The 20884-nt window shown below is 27.7% G+C and overlaps 1 protein-coding gene across 1 annotated transcript in view; it reads left to right on the top strand.

Annotated features, from left to right (window-relative positions):
• Positions 1 to 658: 658 nt before the first annotated feature.
• The window catches only part of LOC136988635 (nuclear factor NF-kappa-B p100 subunit-like), a 48646-nt gene continuing 28420 nt past the window's right edge, over positions 659 to 20884 (top strand). Inside the window, exon 1 of the mRNA XM_067286546.1 lies at positions 659 to 752. Coding sequence (XP_067142647.1) covers positions 738 to 752 — 15 coding nt within the window. The 5' untranslated portion in view covers positions 659 to 737. The remainder of the gene's footprint in view (positions 753 to 20884) is intronic.

Here is a 20884-nt window from a genome sequence, read left to right as displayed (position 1 = left end):
TATAAGGGAAATTATTATATTAAAGTTTTTACTTAAAGTTCAAGCTCGTTTTACCTTTCAAAGTGAAGATTATTAAAGTGGGAATTCCATAATCTTAACTGATTACAAAGATAAGGCAAATGATTTCATAGCCTTTTTATTTATAGCCTTTCTTTGGGGGAAAAAAACTATAGACAAATAATTCAGAGAAGAATGAATTTTGATAATTTAATTACTTTAACACAGAAAAATCTATTTATATAAGAGAAATGTCGCAATAAAATGAGAAGAAAAATCAAAACATTGTTTTCCTTATTGTCATTTTTCATATTTTCTTCACAATTAAATATAATATATTGCTATGTATACGTATTGTTATACACGCTTCTAAATACAATATATATTATAAATATTTGTTTAAAATAAACCTACCTTTCAATCCACAACTTATTCTTCATATTCACGTAATAATCCATATATTACATATATAAATAAATATAAATTTCTGTAACTCGTGTATAATGTATTCATATTGGAGTAATCCCGATATAAAGATTATGATATGCAAATCAATCGGAAGTACGTCACAATACTAACCAGGTAGTAATTTTACGTATTGACCGGAATAGCTAGAGGGCAGGAAAAGATCAACTGACGAATCATACATGAATCAGCCAGTAATAACACAAATTGTGTCTTGCCATTTAACCACTTGTCTGGAGAATGTTAACATACATCTTTTCTATCTCGAGTGAAACATGAATAATTCGCAGGTAAGATGACTTATATTTTACTATAAGGATATGGTAACATTGTGTGGGAAATCCAATAGTTTTTAGCGCGAATTTTTGATAGAATTATATTTAAAGTATTTCTCCATAATTATGTCATAAATAATTTCATTGGTGGTATTGAAGGGGAGATTTTTTTGCTATTCTGTATAATACGTTATTATTTATTTTTTTAAGAATTGCATTGTTTCATATAATCTAAATAAAAAAGCTCTTACTTCATTTTATTTTCGGAAAATATATCTTAATAACTAGGGAATTTTAACTATCTAATTAATTTTTTTTTAATTTAGAATTTGTACAATATATAATGTTTTAAATCAACGTTGAAGGAATCACTTTATTCAATTAAAAATTTACTTTAAAAAAACACCTAAAAATAAACTTTGTATCATAATATAACTTAATTATATAAAGTTAATTTCACTATTGTAATATTACTAGAAATATTACACAATATTGAAAACCTTTTGTACAATTAAAACACAAAAAAAGGTGCAACGTGATGGAGGTGATTCATTTTTTGAAATATCTTACATCTATTTTTAAATACATTTCTACGCTACTTACGTCCGGCGCTCGAATTTATCCCCTCCGTGTGCTATTTGATACGTACAGAAACAATTTCTGTACCAGAAAATCAATAACGCTTGATAATAAATTTTAAAAACATCATTAGATTAAATATCAAATTTGTCCAAGAGCATTATATAATTGCTGTACTTATATTCAAGGTTAATAATATATTCTTGTGTTATTAGATGTAACAAAAATCATAAAAAAATATTAAATAGTTTACAATTTAATATTTCTTATAATGTAGTGTAGTTTGTATAATTTATTTATCAATGTAAAATCAAAAACATAATTATTTCACTAATTTTTGATTTCGTTAAAGGACAAAATGTCTCCTTGCGTGTCGTTTTGATAGTTATCATCATCAAACTCGTTCCTTATTTTTCCGTTATAGTAAATGTGTTTTATTATTATTATAAAACAACATTTGCTAAATAATAATGCGTATTTTATTCCATTTGTAAATAATATATATTGATAATTTGTATTATTTTAATATACAGTATTATCATTTTATCTAAATTTTATTTAACTTATTAAAAAGTTGATTAAATTACTGTCCTTGAATATACTATTAAAAAAATGTACTGTTAAACGTTATTTATTCCGAATTTAAAAATCATTTCTGCCTCATTTAAAGATTTAATCTTAATATTATTACATTAAATGATTAAAACAGTACATAATTTACTTAAAACATATATTTTTTACAGTATGAGAATATTTTACTGCATATATAAACTTCAAAAATAATAATAATAGTTCTACTATTTCTGATTAGACAAAACTGGAATAACAAGCCTTGTAACCTAGTAAGAGAATATATATATATATATATATATTCAACCATTAATTTAAGAATTCTGCTTAAGACGATTATCTTCAAAGCAAGAAGATTTATAAAAATAATAGTTTTCCTCCGATAATCGGTTCTTATGAATCGTATCTGAAATAGCAGGTTACAGAGAATTTCTTTGTAGTAACCGGACTAACGTACTTATTAAAAAATTCTAGATTGTATGTTCTAGGTTAAGTCTTCTTTTTTTTAGTTAGAACTATTAAGAATAGGTGTATGAGAAACAGATATCCGTTATCAGAGCTTTCACTTCATCAGATAAGAATACCGAATATAACACATACTCTATACCCTCTCAGAAATATTAAATCATTCGTATAAAGTATATAGAATAATATAAATCAGTTAATTATTAAAATATTAAGGTAATTTTAAAAATTAGGTTTGATGTCGGTTATTGTACACTTCGTTATAAATTAATTATTTTAACGTAATCTACAATATTAATTCATTTATAATACCGAACAAATGCATATAAAAGTATATGATTATTTTTCCTGAATTTTATAAAATTAATTATTGATTTTCTGCCTCAATTTTGATGACAAAAATGGGGTAAATTAAGATCCAAATTAAGAAATTCACTACATCTTTCACGTTTTTTTGTTTTTTTGTTTTTTTTAGTAAGAATTGATTATATTCAAATTAATATTTCATTTTATTAACAAAATTTTCGACTTTTATTTAAATATTCCTCATATTACAAATAATAAATTTACTTGTGTATTTAAATTTGAATGGTGACTGAAACCGGATGAATTTTTAAAAAAAATCTCAACGATTTTCAATGCTAATAGGCTAAAATAAATTACAATATATTAAGTATGAAGTTTATCATCCATTTTTCATAAATTTTATGTACAAATTTTTAAAAAATGCCAACAAATATTTCATATTTTTAGGCATTTCTACGCTTTCTCACACCGATACGCTTAAAAGACGTCAGTTTTATTCCTTGCGAAATTCGAAATTAGTTTCAAATATTATTATTAATTATATTTTATAATTATAAATTTAATTATATGAATATAAAAAGACATCAGTTCCGAAAGAGTACGTAAGAATCGGATTTTATTTTACTCTTCCCGACCGTAAATTATGTTTTCTACACATGAACATATAGAAATGTTGTCAAAATATATAAAAACTCGCAAGTATTTAGTTTAGTTATATTATCGAAATAGCGATCTCCATTTATATAATAATAAAAAAAAGTACAGTACATCCTGTTATACACTTTCTTATAGAGCGCAGGCTCTAGTATATCTAGCCTAATACAATTTTATCGATAATAAATAATTAAAAAAGTTTATAAATTAGAGGAATAAAAAATAATAAAGGATTATCACATGCATCACTTATAAATCTATAAAATAATTTACGTTTTGTTCATATTATTTTATTCAAACCTTGAACTAATTTCTTAACAGAGCATATATAAAAACTATATATATATTGTATATTGTATATACAGCAGAATATTATAACATTAATATTCAAAAATTATTCTAAATATAGCGTATTTTTATTTACCGGTACTATTTATATATTATTGGATAAATAATTCATTCATTTACTCCTTTATTTCTTCAGGAGGATTTTATGACTTGTATATATATAATATATTTTAATGTAAATTATGTCTAAATAAAATATTATTCGAATATAATTGATGTATTGGATAACGAAGAGGAAAATTGGATAGTCTACAAAATAACTAGTCATTATAAAACCAGTTAGTTCTCAATACGATTTGTTTACATTAATAAATTAATCAATTTTTTTTATACAATAATATAGCAGATTTGTAATTAATAACAAATTTATGTATTTATTATTATTATATAATGTATATGATAAATAATAAAATCAATTGAACTACGAGGAAAAAAGGAATTTTTCCTGGTGAAAATACGGAAATCCCGTAAAGTTTTGCATATAGATTTTCTTTTTTATTTTAAATATATAAATATAAATACATATATATTTCTTCAAGTATACGTTTATAATAAATTAATAATTAATATAATATAAAAAATATTAAGCAGATTTCGATAATAAGTGTTAAGACGTATATATTTTTAAATGACATATTTCGTAATAAAGATTTTCCCTATGACAAAGAGTACAGCGATTGAATATGTGATTATAAAAAAAAAAAAAAAATGGAATTTCCCTCGTTTGGAGATTAGAACAGTAGTTCAAACGCTCCTAGCTGGTTTTATATTAATTTTTTTTAAGTTTATAATATCATTTTAACCAAGAAAATTAGAATATATCAGCCTTAAAACGAATTCACAGTACTAAGATTTATAAGTATTTATTTTGTATATATTTCAAAACTTATTTTTATTGTTTCTATCATTAAATGATAAGCAAAATGTAAATGAATATTTCTTCATTTATTTAATAATATTTAAAATTTTTATATATAAGATAAGTATATTTAAGATATTCACAACGCTGAAACTATGAAATACAAATTTTTTAGAACAAAAATTCCGTTTTAAATATATTTTCAATTAAAAATTACATTTAATTTTTATTTATTTATGTTTTCTCTTTTTAGTGATTACTAAAAACAATCAGAATTTACATAATTTTTCGAAAATATTTACGTAATATGTATCTAAAGATGGGCTGTAAATTCGTGTCTGTTTGTCTGTATATAAGCTTGGATAAATAAACTGATTTGCCCATTTGACAATTTACTTTATATTTAGAGAAGCGGGACAAATAACAAGGGAAAAAACCAATAAGTTGTAGAAATATATAAAGGTAAAAGGTCAATCACGTGGTACTGTTGTTCCTATGTTATAAAGTATTAGGGAAATTATGGAATTTCCCTAGATTTTTATATATTTGTGTCTTTTATAAACACTACAGTTACAGTGGGAAAATGTTTTATGTATAAAAGAAGAAAAAACATCCATTTGAAATGGAAATGAAAAGCGCACTTTTTTATTTTTATTTTTTTAATGCTAAAAACGTGTTGTATTATTATGTTTTACATAATAATTTGCAATATTAATCATTTTTAAATCAAAAATCTTAATCATAGTTGCTTTAATACTTCTTACTACTACAAATTTGAATTTATCATATAAACTTCTTGAAATTTGGCGCGATTTAATGGGGAAAAATATGCTATTAAAATGTTAATACTATAAAATAAACAGAATTTCACTTCGAATTATAGAAATAAACAGAATTTCACTTCGAATATATTAAAATCCTTATGATATAAGGTGCAAAATATTATTTTGGTTTATGTATACTTAGTGTTATACTTCCTATGGAAGTATAACACTAAGGATACATAAACCAAAAATTAGTATTCGGCTTTTAGTGAAGACTAAAATGTAAAAAACTAGAAATTAGAGATTATAAATAGTGTTTTCTTCCATATTTTTTAAACATAATTGTAAAAAGCATCAAAAAGTGTCTTCTGAACAAGCTTATCCAGTGAACATGGCCACCTGAAACCATGCGTGAAGATTTCTAATTTCAGAATAAGTCTATCTTGATCGTAAATTGGACAAGTTTCTGCCAGATGGCTTCGAAAATTTCCATGCTCGGTAAGTAGTTGAGCAGTAGCAAACGTTAAATCTCTAAGTGGTGATGAGAATCTGCAATCAACACTAGGAAAATAAAGTCTTGTTATTCTACCAGTTTTACTGCTCAACTATTGCTGGTTCCACTTCTGCATAGCGTTGACATGAATATAATTTTTAAAGCTGCTACGTGAGAGAGGGATGAGAGTGTAGTCCGAGTCAGTGTCCTTTGCAGCTGACTTAGCCTCAAAGTCGGCTTTTTCATTTCCTAGTATGCCAGTATGGCCAGGAACAAATATGAAAGTTATCTTATTAACATGATTTTTAATATGGCGCTGGATATATGTGATTTTGTTGCTATTGCAATTGGGATTTAATAGGGTTTTTAGGACAGACTGAGAGTCACTGTAAATGTTGATAGAAAGAGTTTTGTTAGGTAGTGAAGTGGCCCACTGAACAGCTTGGTAGACAGCATCTTCTTCAGCTTGATAGATGGAGGTTTTTGGCGGGTATCTGTACCTTTTAACATATTTTGGACAAAATATGTCAGTTTGCAGGAAGATACAGACACTTGAGCCAACATGAAGGAGGCCTTTGGATCCATCTGAGTAGATATTAATGTCAGCATGGTTATCCAGGGAGGAAGCAGATGACACCAGATGCACCCTGGGGATAACCCCGCTTACAGTGTGATGATCACAGTTAATAGGGTAATTGCATTGTGGAAGCATATGAGCAGCCGGATAGGAGATAGGAGTAGAGACCGTTGTTGAACCTTGATGTTTGTGGTTATGGTGTAATAGTTTATAACTTTTTCTTCAATACATAGTGGCAAAGGAAGGAGCTCTGCTAGTATCAGAGAGGCATTTGTAGAAACGGTTCTGCAGCACTTTGAAATTCTGATGGCAAACTCTCTTTGAAGAGAGAGTAATTTACTTGCTATTAAATTTTTACTAGTTCATGACCCCATGTAGAGGCCGCGTAAAGTAGCATTGGTTGTATTGCCACATTATATAGAGTTTTACAAACTTTATGATTTAGTCCCCAGGTGCATCTAGCACATTTTATCAGCATGTAGTTTATTTTCTTGGCCTTAGCCAAGATATAATCAATATGATAACTGTAGGTGAGTTTAAAATCAAGGATTACTTTCAGGTACTTTTGCCGATCTACCAATTCGATTGAGTCACCATTTAATAAAACCTTGGGGGTATGAAAATTTGTATTTGTTGATGAAAAGCATGGCTTTGGTCTTATAAGTACAAAATTGGAGTTTATTAAGATAGGCCCATTTGGAAGCTATACTCAACATTTCGTTTAGCTTACTTTCCAAAAAAGCAGTATCTCTCTGCTGTCACACAATGACAAGGTCGTTGGCATAGGCTTGTACACTTATTGCCTTCTCACGTTTGGTTTTCAGAAAAGAATTTACCACCAGGCTCCATAAGGAAGGAGATAGGACACCACCTTGAGAGCAAGCACCTTTAGTTAGGAGTTTTTTAAACAGAGTGATCATGGTAAGATAGATTTATTTTCCTATTAGTTAAAAAAGAGGAGACCAACTTGACAAGATAGATGGGACAATCTAGTTGGGAGAGCTCGTTGATAATGCTAGGGTGCCAGCAGTTGTTAAAGGCTCTTTAATATCCAAAAATATGGCTGCGGTATAAACTTTGTTATTCAGGCCTTCTTCTATAATGTCTGTCAAGGCATAGATGGTATCTTCAGCACTTCTACTTTTTCTGAAGCCATACTGGTTTGGATCTAGCCAGTGGTGCGTATTAGCATGCCACTCGAGTCGACCCAAAATATTTTTTTCAAAAACTTTACCTATTACTGGAAGAAGGCTAATTGGTCTATACTGGAGGGGTTTGGAGGGGTTGGTATTTTCAGTCTTTGGCTTTTTGATACGAATAACATTGGCAATTTTCTACTGATCAGGAAAGTAAGAAAATCTTAGGCAGGAGTTGTACAGACTGAGTAGAAATGGCTCCAAAAGATTGAAAGACACCTGTAGCATTTTGGCATAGATCTCATCACCCCCTGAAGCCTTATGAGGTCCCATGGAGAAATTTGCTTTCTTGAGTTCAAAAGTAGAGAAATAATAATCTATTTCAGTTGGAGCTGAACATACACTTAGACAGTTTTTTCTGATAGATTTATGTTCAGAGAATTCATTTGTAGTATTATCTCCAGGAAAAAGTTGTGCAGCCAGGGCTGATAAAGCAGATTTAATATCATAACTTTGATGGGTGTTATCTATGGGTGCCAGAAGTGTTAGATCTGTGTTGTTCCTGTTTAAAATCCTATAAATGTTTTTCCCTTTGTATTGTAATAATTTTGCCAGGATTTCAGCTTTTCTGACTCCATTTCTCTGATATATTTCTTTTTTGCTGACCTGTATTCAGTTTCTTAACTGACTCTCAATTGGGGATTTTTCTGCCTTTGAAATTTGCGCCTAAGAGAATTGACCTGTTTTCTCAGAGATGTTAATGTTGGGGTCCACCACGGCACAGCCTTCTTTAGAGTTACAAAATATTTTAAAAAATAATAAATTATTTTATGTTTAAAACTTGTTTTGTTCTTAATATCACAACCTACAATTAATGCGGTAGAAATCCTTTAAATGCCATGTAAAATGCGCTGCCAGAATGGAATGATTTTTCTGGTGAAGTAATACAATTATTAGTTTCTCATGAAAAATTCTTTGCACTTCACTTATAATTTGACAAAATTATATAAATATTACATTCTTCTAATTGTGAAAATATAATTCTTTAGATATATATATATAATTCTCAGATTTAATAAAATCATATAGAAGTATATGCAAAAATTTCAATTAAGTAGGATGATTTAGCGATTAATAAATATAACTAAGTTAGGAAATATATTGCAGTTTATTCTCCGTAATAGAAATGAAATTCAAAATGGCTTGTTTATGTAAACCATGTTAAAATTCGCATAAATTAATAATAACTTATAGAATCTCTGTATAATTAATAGAAACTTTGGAAAATTGATTCCTAATCCCTTTAAATAAGTAATTTTGCTCACAATAAATGCATTTTTTCCTATATAACGTACTCAAAACTACGATAAAAGTTTAGTGATACGAAGACGTGGCATTGCATCCCTAATTAATGATGAAAAGATAATGAAAATTATAGTGACTCAGTATACCTTAATAAATAGGTCATATATATATATATTTATATCACATGAGAAATTTAAAAGAAGCAGTTTATTTGGGAAATTTTAAGTGGCCCTCAAGTCACGAATAACGAAAGAATATGAAATTCATAACGCATAATAAAAAGTTAATCAGGTAAATAATAAAAAAAAAATATTCGTACGTCACAATTACGTAATATTGTTACATTATGAAGATTTATAATCAGCTGATTACAAATTATATAAATTTAGTAATATGATATTCATAAACAAAATGACAGTGACGTTGCGTGACCCAATTCATATGTTTCAAATTGAAAAAAAATGGAAGATTTCGCCTTACAGCTAACCATCCATGAATTTATTGTTACAAAATGAATGTGACAGTGCAAAAATATTAATAGATTATATATTATCAGAGTATGAATATTGTTTATCATATTCGTGCCTCCAAATTGCAAATTATTGAATACGATTCAATGAATACATAACTTTATCTGATATACTTTATATTAATTAAATAGTTTCAATTAATGGTGTAATTTCTAAGCTTCCGTTATCATATTTAAAATCAAAGAAATACCTATTCATAATAATAACGTGTAAATCATTTCTGATATGATTTTAATAGCTAAATTACACTGAGTATTGTCATTGTTGAAATTGCATTTACACATAAAGTGTAAATGCAATTTCCTTCCTGTAGTAATACTTGTAATAACACATAGAATGATTCCTAAAAAATATAATAAGTTTGGATGAGGATTACTGTTAAATTTTTTTAATTTTAAAACTGTGTTAAGTTTTATTCATCTTAATTCTACGCGAACGATACATATAAATCGGCAATTTAAAAGGTAACTTTCCATATATACGACTGGATTTATAATTTATATACTGTATATTGATTTACGGTGGATTGCTTACTGGCTGAACAATTGATTACTATATATATACACAGTATATATTATTATATAAACACAATTTAGCACACAATTATACATTACAACAAAACCTTCCTTTAACATCTGGCTGCTAGGGGGCATATAAAATCTTTAGATATATTATAAGTTATATATCCAAATTAATTAATTAATATTAATATCCATAGAAAAAATTGTAACCAAATATTATATTTAAGGATTATTGTATGAGATGATGAGTAATTAAACTCATGAAACTATAATAGATACTATTATTCTTACCATGGATCAAGATTTCGATTTGAAAACGGAAACCAGAATCTTGATCGATAATAAAAATCTCCTGTATCGTTTATGGAAATCATAAACGGAATTGTGTGATTCAGAAAAATATTCCAGTAGGACAAAGAAAAGGATGTACAGTATATAAATCCTTCAGATAACAAAGTCACACTTTCTTGGATTACGTTTCTAGTTGCAAGACGTACAGTACCTGTAAATTGCGTAAGATAAAAATAAAAATAGATGCAGAATGCAATTTAAAAAAAATAAATTAATATATTGAGTGTAATGGTTGAAACACGAAACTCTTGAGAATCCTTGAGTCAAGGGAAATTTACGAGATTCTACAAAAAGTATATTGGAATCACAAATGGACAATTCAATTTCTTAAAATCTGATGAAAACAAAAACCTGTTTTGGGAATTTTTTTGTACGAATAAGCCCACAAATTCAGAAAAAATCGGCAATGATTCTAGTTATTGAATTTTTTAAAAAAATAATATCGTCACTCGTACAAATTAAAACAAGTCTGGAATGTTCATCATCATCTTGGGTATGTCAATGAAATTATCGTGTTAATTATGTCAAAAATTTTTCTAAAATTAAAATATTTTTGAATAGATTTTCTATTTTTCTCGAGGAATCAAATTCTTGAGTTCTTATGCCTATCAAATTGGCACATTTAGAATTTTATGCAGAATCAAACTTCTGAGAAATCACCTGTATAACATTCATTCAGAATTACCTTCAGTGACTTTACATTTCTCTTACTACATTACTTACATTTCATAATTATATAAATATTCATACATTACTCATGTTTTTTGTGCTTAATTTCAAATCGAGAAATTAAATTTTCTAAAAAATCTATTAATCAGACAATATAAATTTGAATAGTTTATAAAACTGTAAACTCTTTTTATTGTATCGTTATTTAAAATAATAATAATAATAATAGATTTAGTAATAATTAAGCAAAAATAATTTTATTGAAAATTCCAGTCATATGCATCGTTCAGAAAAGATAGATTTTGGAGAAAAAAAACTAGTTTTTAAGTAAGGAATTCAACTGTTACACGATAATAAATAGACATAAATGAAAGAAAAATGTATTTAAAATCAGATTTAGAATTTCTATACTTATTATTCTATTAAATTACAATTTAATGTTTTACTTTCTCTAAACTAGCTTATGACAATGTTACTGAGAAAATGATTTATTACGAACGAAACAAAGGAAAAAAAGCAATTGTTCTAAACATTTTTAACATCATTTTTTTTTATTTTTTATAAAAATAATTAACGTATAAATTGTTTTAAATTAACATATACGTAAGTGGGGAAATCCAGTCTTTCTAGAGATGACATATTAAGAAAGTTGTCCTGGATAGAGAATCGTTTTTTAATTATCCCACTTTAAAATAGATTGAAAATATTATAAAAACTAAATAAAAGGAAAATAAATCTATATTTTGGAACGAATTTTATTTATTTACTTTTATTAAATTTGCTTGTAGGGCCTGATTATCGATCAGACTATACAGGCAAATTTAATTAAAATTCTGAATCTGGAAGTACTGTACATGCATGTAATGTATTAATTTGAAATTTAAGAAATTCTATATTAATGTTTATAAATATACATGGTTTCTATATATTTAAAATTTTTTATAATATTGTAAAATTTTAAAAACATTCAGGATATATAAAATAATAAAAATTAAATGGTATCATTTCATTTTTAATATTTCTAAAGAGTTTACTTGATACGGTTGGAATCATTTAGAATTTTAGGCAAATTTTTCACATAAAACTCACTTAAATTCATATTTAAAAAGTAGTATTTAATACCGAATCATTCATCAAAATACTCCTAGAAGTTACGAAAGACCTTCTCAAGTCATGCTTACCTTTGAAATGACTTTTCTCTTCACTCTCACTATCACACTAAGATGCTATTCATCTTATGTTATACATTAATTTTGCAATTTTTACATAAGGTATAATTTAAAAGTTGTATTAAATATCTACGTTTACACAGAAATTCATAATTCAATTTACAAAAAATTAAATTTATATAAATGCATCAATTGACTTATTTAAGAATAAATGCTAGATTTTTTGATAATTTTGACACTACTTTCTGCTAGTTTCAAACTAGAATTATTTATTTAATTTATTCTTATACAGATATTATAAAAATGTATAAATTAAATATTAAAATAAGATAAAATATCAAGTGTAATATATATATATATATATTTCAATTATTTTAAATAATATATTTAAACTATGATTAAAAGCCTTTTTATTATCTTCTTGGAAATATTTATTTCGATCTTTTAAAGGTTACAACTATTATGTGATTATATAAATAAGTGTATTGTGATTTCTTTTGATTTATTTCATTTTATTTCATGGCCAATACAAGGTTCCTATTTCTAAGAATGATGCGGTACGTAGATCAAGTGTGTCCTTCGTACGACTATTAAACTTCACATTGAATAAATCTATGCCAAAACACTGATTTTTGTTCATTAAGTATGTTTCACGATAAATACAAAATTAATTATTTAACACGAAATGGAAATTCTTATATCTTTCAATTAATATTTCTTAGCATCCATTGACACACCATATATTAATTTATATTAGAGAAATCAGTAAATACCTATATATATATATATAAATTTAAAGTAAGAGTCTGATATTTTTTTTACCAAAATAGCACATAGAAGACCTAGATCCACATTAAGATCCGGGATATATTCTAATAAGCTTGTGATATATCAGATTATTTTATTTTAAAACTAATTAAAAATTTAATTTTAAATAATTAACATGGCATATAAAAAAATAAATGTACAAAATACTCTTATTAATTATTAGTCAAAGAAATTAACGGCAAAATTCCTGTAAAAGTAATTTATAGTATTTAAATTATGCTCGAATTACAAGATGATAAACTCGGTTCGTTACATTGCAAATTAATAATAATAATTATTAGAAAATAAATTGAAAATTTTCTTATCAAATAGGATATAAAACTGACGTCATTTCCTATCCGGTGGGTATTTTAACATTGTTAATAACTAACCTTCATTCCTCATTGGAAAAAAAATAATAAAAAAATCTTTTCCTTTTCTTATTTCTTGGTCTAAAAATAGATCAAAATATGCCAACAAATAGGAAAATCCGTCAAGGATAATTTCTTTCGAGACGTTTAAATAGTTACACTTGATGATAAAACGTTATTTGGTTATTGACCTTTCGAATTTAATTTAAGTAAAAAGTAATAATATAATAAGAATTTGATTGCGCATAAAACGATTATGGGATCGCAGGATATAGAGAACAGTTTCATGACTCATTGGGGCAATGACATATTCGTAATTCCCATTACGTCACGATGTCCTAGTGACATGTTATCCGCATCCGTTTACTACGATTATTATCGTGATTTTATCAAACACGGGGCATAAATTCCTAACAGACATAAAGCGAATGAATTAATAAATTCGAATATCGATCAGTTAGTAGAAGTTTAATAATAATTAAGTTATTAATGACGTTCTATTTTCCTAGTAATTACCATTGGTGGATAGTCATGCTTAGCGGATACACAAAAGACTGATTGAATTTCGACGAAATAATAATTTGCCGAATCGAACAATGATCTTGTAGTCGCTTGATAATGAAAGAGAAGGTCGAATGGAAAAAATATGTTGAGTCATGATACTAGTCAATCCTTTTATTATCGCAAAAAAACAGGAAAGAATACACTTATACCGTTTGCGATTTTACGTATTTATAGCTCAAAGTTGACCCATTTGCTACTAGTTAGGTTAACAGTTCTCGGAAATGATTGTTTATCAACCACTCCTTTTTGAGCAGAGATATTAAGATCTTAAAAAATGATAATCCTATAATTGACCGATAATGCCGTAACAAATGAGTTAAATCGTCTTTAATAACTTAAACTCTTTCATTCATTACTCTTTGGTCTACAGTACCTGTTTAGTAAGACATTATATAAGTGTTATTACTCAGAATAACTGTTTTAAATATTTCTATGAGCACGAAGATTTTTTTTTTTTTTTTTTCAAAGTCCGTATGGGTCGGCCAGCCCACAATTAGTCCTCCATTGAACTGTATTGTTCTCCCTCCTTGTTTTATCAATAATGTCCCCCCTTTGAGTACCACAATTTTAATTATTTCTTTTTATTTGATTTTACTTTATTATCTCTGAAATATCACCAGCAGACATTCAAGTAATTTATATTCTTATTCTAAAATGATAATTTCGCCTTTATCACTCACAAGAGTTACCGAAAGAGAAAGACACTATCATTAATCAGAGTCGAATAAGCAAATAAAACTTAGAATGGCATTGTGCAGCAGTTGGCAATAATTCTAACCATCATATTTATTGTATATTTAATGTTTTATAATTTACAGTTAATCGATAAACATTTAGCTACTTTATTATAAATGTCCTCTACTGTACAATGTTTGTGCCCTTCTTTTTTTGTACAAGAAAGATGGCAAACCTATCCCACAACGAAACGGTCGTATGGTAAGGGACAAGACCCGAATATTATGGATTTTTCACCCAGATTCGACGTAGGATCAGTCAGAGCGGTAGACCGAGGCCTTAACCTCTCTGTCACGTCCATTCAATTAATTTTGAACATTATCTTTTCCAAAAATCTTGAACTTTCTGATTACTCGATAACGACTCGAAGAAATATTTAAATATTGTATTTAAATGTATGCATATGAATCAATTATTTTAACGAAAACGTAAAGGTATGCAAAATCGAATAATTATCTCTTGTTCTTAGAATTTTATGTTTTGTAATACGTAATTTAAATTTTATTTCAGAAATTACCAATACGATTTATTATAAAATACCTAATTAACTCGAAATAACTTTCTTGTTCAATAAACGATGAAAGTATTAGCCTATAATTCTAAAGATATCGTATTAAATGCAATACGTGGAAATGTTAACATAATTAAGTGACATCAAGCGTATCATTCCTTTTACTTTCGATACTTATAAAGCAAATTGTATAATCAATTTAACAAATAGAAAAAATAACACAATCTTATCATAAATTGATTACACTTTAGTAGAGTAATCAATTGATAATATGACATAAATTCGTAGGAATTCATCAGTTTATTGTGTATAGAAAGCCAAAAATTTATATTTTTCGAAGTAATTCTTATTATAGATTTTTATCTCATATTACTACTACTTTTTATTATCAGATTACCAGATTAGATACTTTGAGGCACTTCCTAGTAAGTGGGGTGTCTTCCTATTTGTTTCATTGTTAGAAAGGATGTCACTGACCTTGAAATGATGTAATATTATTGAGTCATGATGTAAACATCCGGACATCTTCCACATCTTTATCGTTAACATCCAAAGTTATTACTTTTATAGTTGCTAATTTAACGTTTAATTCGTTAATAAATATATTCAATACGTAAAATTGCGGTTTTTTATATATAATATTAAAATGTAAACAAATATAGAAATTACTTTTAATATCGTTTATAATTTACTTATCAATTTATTTATAGAATAAGTTAATAAAATGATATCGAAAGATAATTTAATTAAAGATAATTTTTTATCTATAATGTAAGTTAAATGTGGGTTTAAACGATATTTTTTTCGATTAAATCTTTGATAAAGTTCACTCGAGCGAAAGTTTCTTATTATTTTAATAAATTAAAAATTATTTATAAAATATTCGTGCCTATAATTTTAGAATTTATTTAGAAATTAATTTAAATTAACCACTTAAATTCGTTAAAGAAATATCTGAATAGAGTCTATCTATTAGTTAATTAATCAAACACCAATTTATTATAATTGTTTAGCATTTATCTTTACTATTTAATAACACAGTACTGTATTATACAGATTAATATCACTGCCCATAGAGAACAGGAAGAACGAGTGTCTGAGATCCATAATCTAGGAGAACCGGTCCTAATAGCCTTTAGTGAAGCTATAGGATCGAAATTTGTTAGAAGTCCATTTATGGACTTCTATCCGTTGTCAGGTTGTCCATTTATCAGTGGTCCATAAATGGACTACTGAGTGAATCAATATTATTTGGGTTTACCATAGAACAGGGCTTCTTAAACTTTTTTTATTCACGACCCCATTTATGATTGCGATTTTTTTCGCGACCCCCCTTTCCCCAAAAAAATATAAAATAAAGATATATAAATATTTTGCAATATACACATATGAAATACAATGAAAATATACATATATATTGAAGATATATACAAATTTGCAAAAACAATGGTGTACTACCACAGTTCACTCTTGTGTTACAATGGAACAGAGACAACTGAATACACTGAAAAGCAACAACACTACACTAGTTCACACCACAATCAGTGTTGCTGAATCGTTGTCTCGCTGCACCAGAAGTGATACGAAGTGCAACTCACGAAACCTACGACACAAAGCATGCCATTTTCAAACTCTCACAAATTATTTTCAATATTTTGCATTAAAATCTCGTGACCCCAAGATTTCGCTAAGCGACCCCAAATGGGGTCGCGACCCATAGTTTAAGAAGCCCTGCCATAGAAGATAGGAAAATTATGAACGAAATCAAATACTGTGCTTACATTTCGTAGGTTTGTTTTAAACTGTGAATGAATTAAATATAATTAAATAAAAACTTTATTTTGGAAATAAGAAAAACATTAATTATGGCCTAGTTTCTTAATAAAAGTTGTTAAAAATGAAGGTTTTTTTTTCTTTATAATCCAGAAATACAAGAAAATAAATAATCTGTAACAAATATTATTGAAGGTCTCATGAACGTGAGATCAGTAGACCCTATCAAATGGACTCAGGTGGCCTTCATCTAATAGGGTCTGATACAGTAAAACAGTATTCACCATCTGAACCTTTAACTACCAAAATTTAATACCATCAATGCCTCTAATTAACAAAATTTCAGAAAATTTCGACGAAAGACACAGAATTATTAAGCTTCAAAATGGGTGAACAAAATCGTACACACTAAAATCCATACATACAAAAAAAGACCCCCAATATATTTTGCATTTCTCGACGTTTCAAGATCCCCGAGTCCAAAAATGTAAAAATCTTAAAATATTTTTTGACCAATCGCCATACTTTTCCTCTTTTCCTCTATTATATAGCCTATAACAGTCGAAAAAAATAAACAAATAAAATAAAGGTAATAAACATTTATTTTCGAATTTCCATTGAAGATTAGCATAGTCATTTAAATCAAAGTTTTTTCAATAGTTTATTTATTTTAATCAATTGATTTATATTTATTAATTCCAGAAGCGGAGCGTATTCAATGTCGTAGGAAACAAACTATACTCGAGGACATAACTGATAACTAGTTATGAGCTTAATAAACAAGCATTCATCAGATTCTATAAATTATTATACCTTATATTGATACCGAAAATATATAATGTTTCGAAATTTTATGTAGAAAACTATTATTATATTATTATTATTTACTATTCTATCTACGTCTGTTCATTTTCACTTACGTCATATTCTTATCAAGAAAAGTGTATACAAGCCTATTACGTGTATTGATTTTCCTAACGTTTTACTTTATTATTTTTAATTCAGTTATTTCTAATTTGTTTATAAACATATGTCGATTTTATTTACTTAATCTGGCAAATTTTCGTGTTTTGCAAAGTGTGGTAAGTAGCAAATTTTTGCTGTGTACCATTGACGAATAGAATCATTAATTTAAAAAAAACACTGTATTACATTGACTAACATTGATCTAGATATAGAATACATTAAAATAGAAGGATATATTTGTCAAGAGACAAAAAATAACCTCGAACTTTCGTCTCATTTTTAGAAACACACGTCCGAAGGTCGGACTTCCCTGTATTAATTTATATATCTTTCCACCCTGTGGACACTAAGAGAGCCTTTTTACAAACAACTGTAATGAGTTTGGCCAGGTCTTCAATGGGGGCGACCGAGACTATATCGGAATGGTGATAGACCACCCATGAAAATTTCTGGGGTTACTCGCCCGAATTCGATCCCTGTCTCCCATGAGCAACAGGATCACATTTTAACTGCCTGTTGTCAATGTCCAAATGTCAAACAACAGTTTCATATTGTAAAGGAAGTTGATTGATTGTTTAAGACAACGCAATACGTGAACGATCTGCAAAGGGGTGCACCTCGATTACAAAATGGCCATTGTTTAGGTGTTAGCACGTGAAAAAAGTCGAAAAACTCTACTCGACTAGCCCATTTGTCAGAAGCGAACCCGTGACCAGCTGGGTTGAGTGATTTTTATCAACTTGGGCATATTATGAACGGGTTATCGGAGATCTAAAATAAAGCATTATAAAACCTCTTAATAAAGTAAGAAACATTTGTTTATTTCATTTAAAGAGAATATATAATAATGTATAAAATATTATTTAAAACGTTAAAAACAAATTAAACTGAAAATCTCTATTAAAAAAAGTCACAAAAATAAATGATTTGATGACTCATTTTATTTAAAGTAGACGACAAATTGAAGGCCCATCAGTGGCCAAGCGACTCTGGAAACCTTAAAAACGAATTTGATGGTGGATATATTGTAAAATTGTTAAGTCTTTGGTGTGTTATATTAAAATTATAGTTGTTAACAGAAAAATAGGATTAGAAAATCATTAAACTCTCATTAAGAGATCATAAGATAAACTCTTTCCTGAACAGAATCGCCTCGAAGGCAGAACTCTATAAGAAAATATAGATAAATTCTTGAATTATATTGCACAATTGCATGTTCGAAGCTATATATATTTATAAAACAGATCTATTTACTGATATTCTATTGATACAATCATCAATGCCACCTCATAAATACAATCGTTGATATCTCTTAAATCTGCTTCCGTTATAAGCGGAAACAGAAATATAATTAAAAAAGCATTATTAAATATTTAATGTTAGGAATATTAAAGTAATTTTTTAAAAAAAAATCCATGAATAAAAAGTCAAATTTTATTAAATTAAACTAATTTGTAAGCAAGATGAAGCACGTGGCAGAAACATGTGGTAGTTTCGCGCGCAATTTAGACAATTTAAATATATGTAATCTGTTTATAGAGAGAATGAAATAAGAAAATTTTTGTTGTAAGTTTTTACTAGTTTACTTCTTAATTGTTCTCGCCCACCTGTGGCCGATTGAATAAAACCATTGCACACAGGTAGTTGGTGGCGGGTTCTCGCCTCACCAATGGGCTAGCCACATGGTTTTTCCGGTTTTCCCTCACATGTCTAACACCTAAATATAGGCCAGTTTTCTATAAAAGTCCTCCCGGGAGGCACCCTTTCTTGGCAGATCGCCCAAGTGTTATGTTTACTCCATAAATCCTATCCTATCCTTAGTTGTTCTCAATAAATAATTCTTAATAACTTGTAAGAAAAGATAGTATTGTAATTAAAAATTAAATAACTGTAATGATTTATATTCATAAACCTAACATTTATAATTCACTTTCATACACTACAAATTATCGCACGATGTAAACTATTTCTCTATTTTACTCATTCAAATTTCATTTAAATACTTAACTGTTAAAAATTGAATTTCTGTAACGGAAATTATTTTTCATTAAAACAAGAAAATATAGAATAAATAGTAATATTTATTCTATATTTAAAAATAAGTCTTTTGCTATTTAAGCAGAAGAACTGTACATACAAATTTGTGCCCTGCTTTTATCACAATTCGATGTTGATAAACCCCATTTATTTTTTATAATTTTGGATTTTCATCTTCGTTAATCAGATCCAATATCGAAAAATTTTCCATTTTATATCATTATAAAGATAAAAATACATACATTTTCGTTATTTATTATGACACGAAGATTATCTTTCTCAGTGATTATAACTAACAACAGGGGGGAATCAAAGGAATACGCTTCATCAGCGCTTACAATGCGTTTAAATTAATTAGCTAAACCAATAAAGATTATTATTAGTTGTAACATTTAACATTATGTTGATTCATCATTTTTCGTGTATTTTTTTTTTAAATGATAAAAATATTCCGTTATTGCATATATCCATATTGAATTTCTGCATCATGTTGCGAAATGCGAAAATGAGAAAATCCCCAACGAATTTAGTACCCAAAATTGAGCATGAAGTCCTAAAAACATAAATTTTTAACTACAGAAATTACAATAATATCAGTCTGCCGGGCTCTCTTTGAGTGTTCAATATCTAAGTAGAGAACCCCCATAAAAATTCTCCAGGGAGGCACTCACTCTTGGTAGATCGCCATATGTTGTGTTGTCTCATTTCATTAATCCAATCCAATCATTTAGAAATGTATTTTGTAGCGTTAACAAAATGCCTAGTAGTAGAGAATGTGGAAAAATAATGTGGCTTACAGAAAGCAAAGGTTATCCACATTTCTTTTTATCGTTGTTGAGCACGTGTATATACATTTTTTAAACAATTTATTATTGTACATCGAGCATTGTAGGAATAATGGGATAAGGCAACACAATATATGTACGATCTACCAAGGTGAGTGCCTCTCAGTACTTTCTATGGTAAATTGGCGTCTATTCAGCCCCTATCAGCGAAGAAAACCCAGTAAACTCCACGTGTCCAGCTCATTGATCAGGTGCGAATCCACGACCAGCCAGTTGCAATAAAACCAGTGTTTAGTGGTTTA

This window comes from Centruroides vittatus, unplaced genomic scaffold, assembly GCF_030686945.1.
Source record: "Centruroides vittatus isolate TY-2023 unplaced genomic scaffold, ASM3068694v2 scaffold_373, whole genome shotgun sequence".
NCBI lineage: Eukaryota > Metazoa > Arthropoda > Arachnida > Scorpiones > Buthidae > Centruroides > Centruroides vittatus.
The sequence above is the reverse complement of the archived record's forward strand: the minus strand, read 5'-3'. Positions and strand labels throughout refer to the sequence as shown.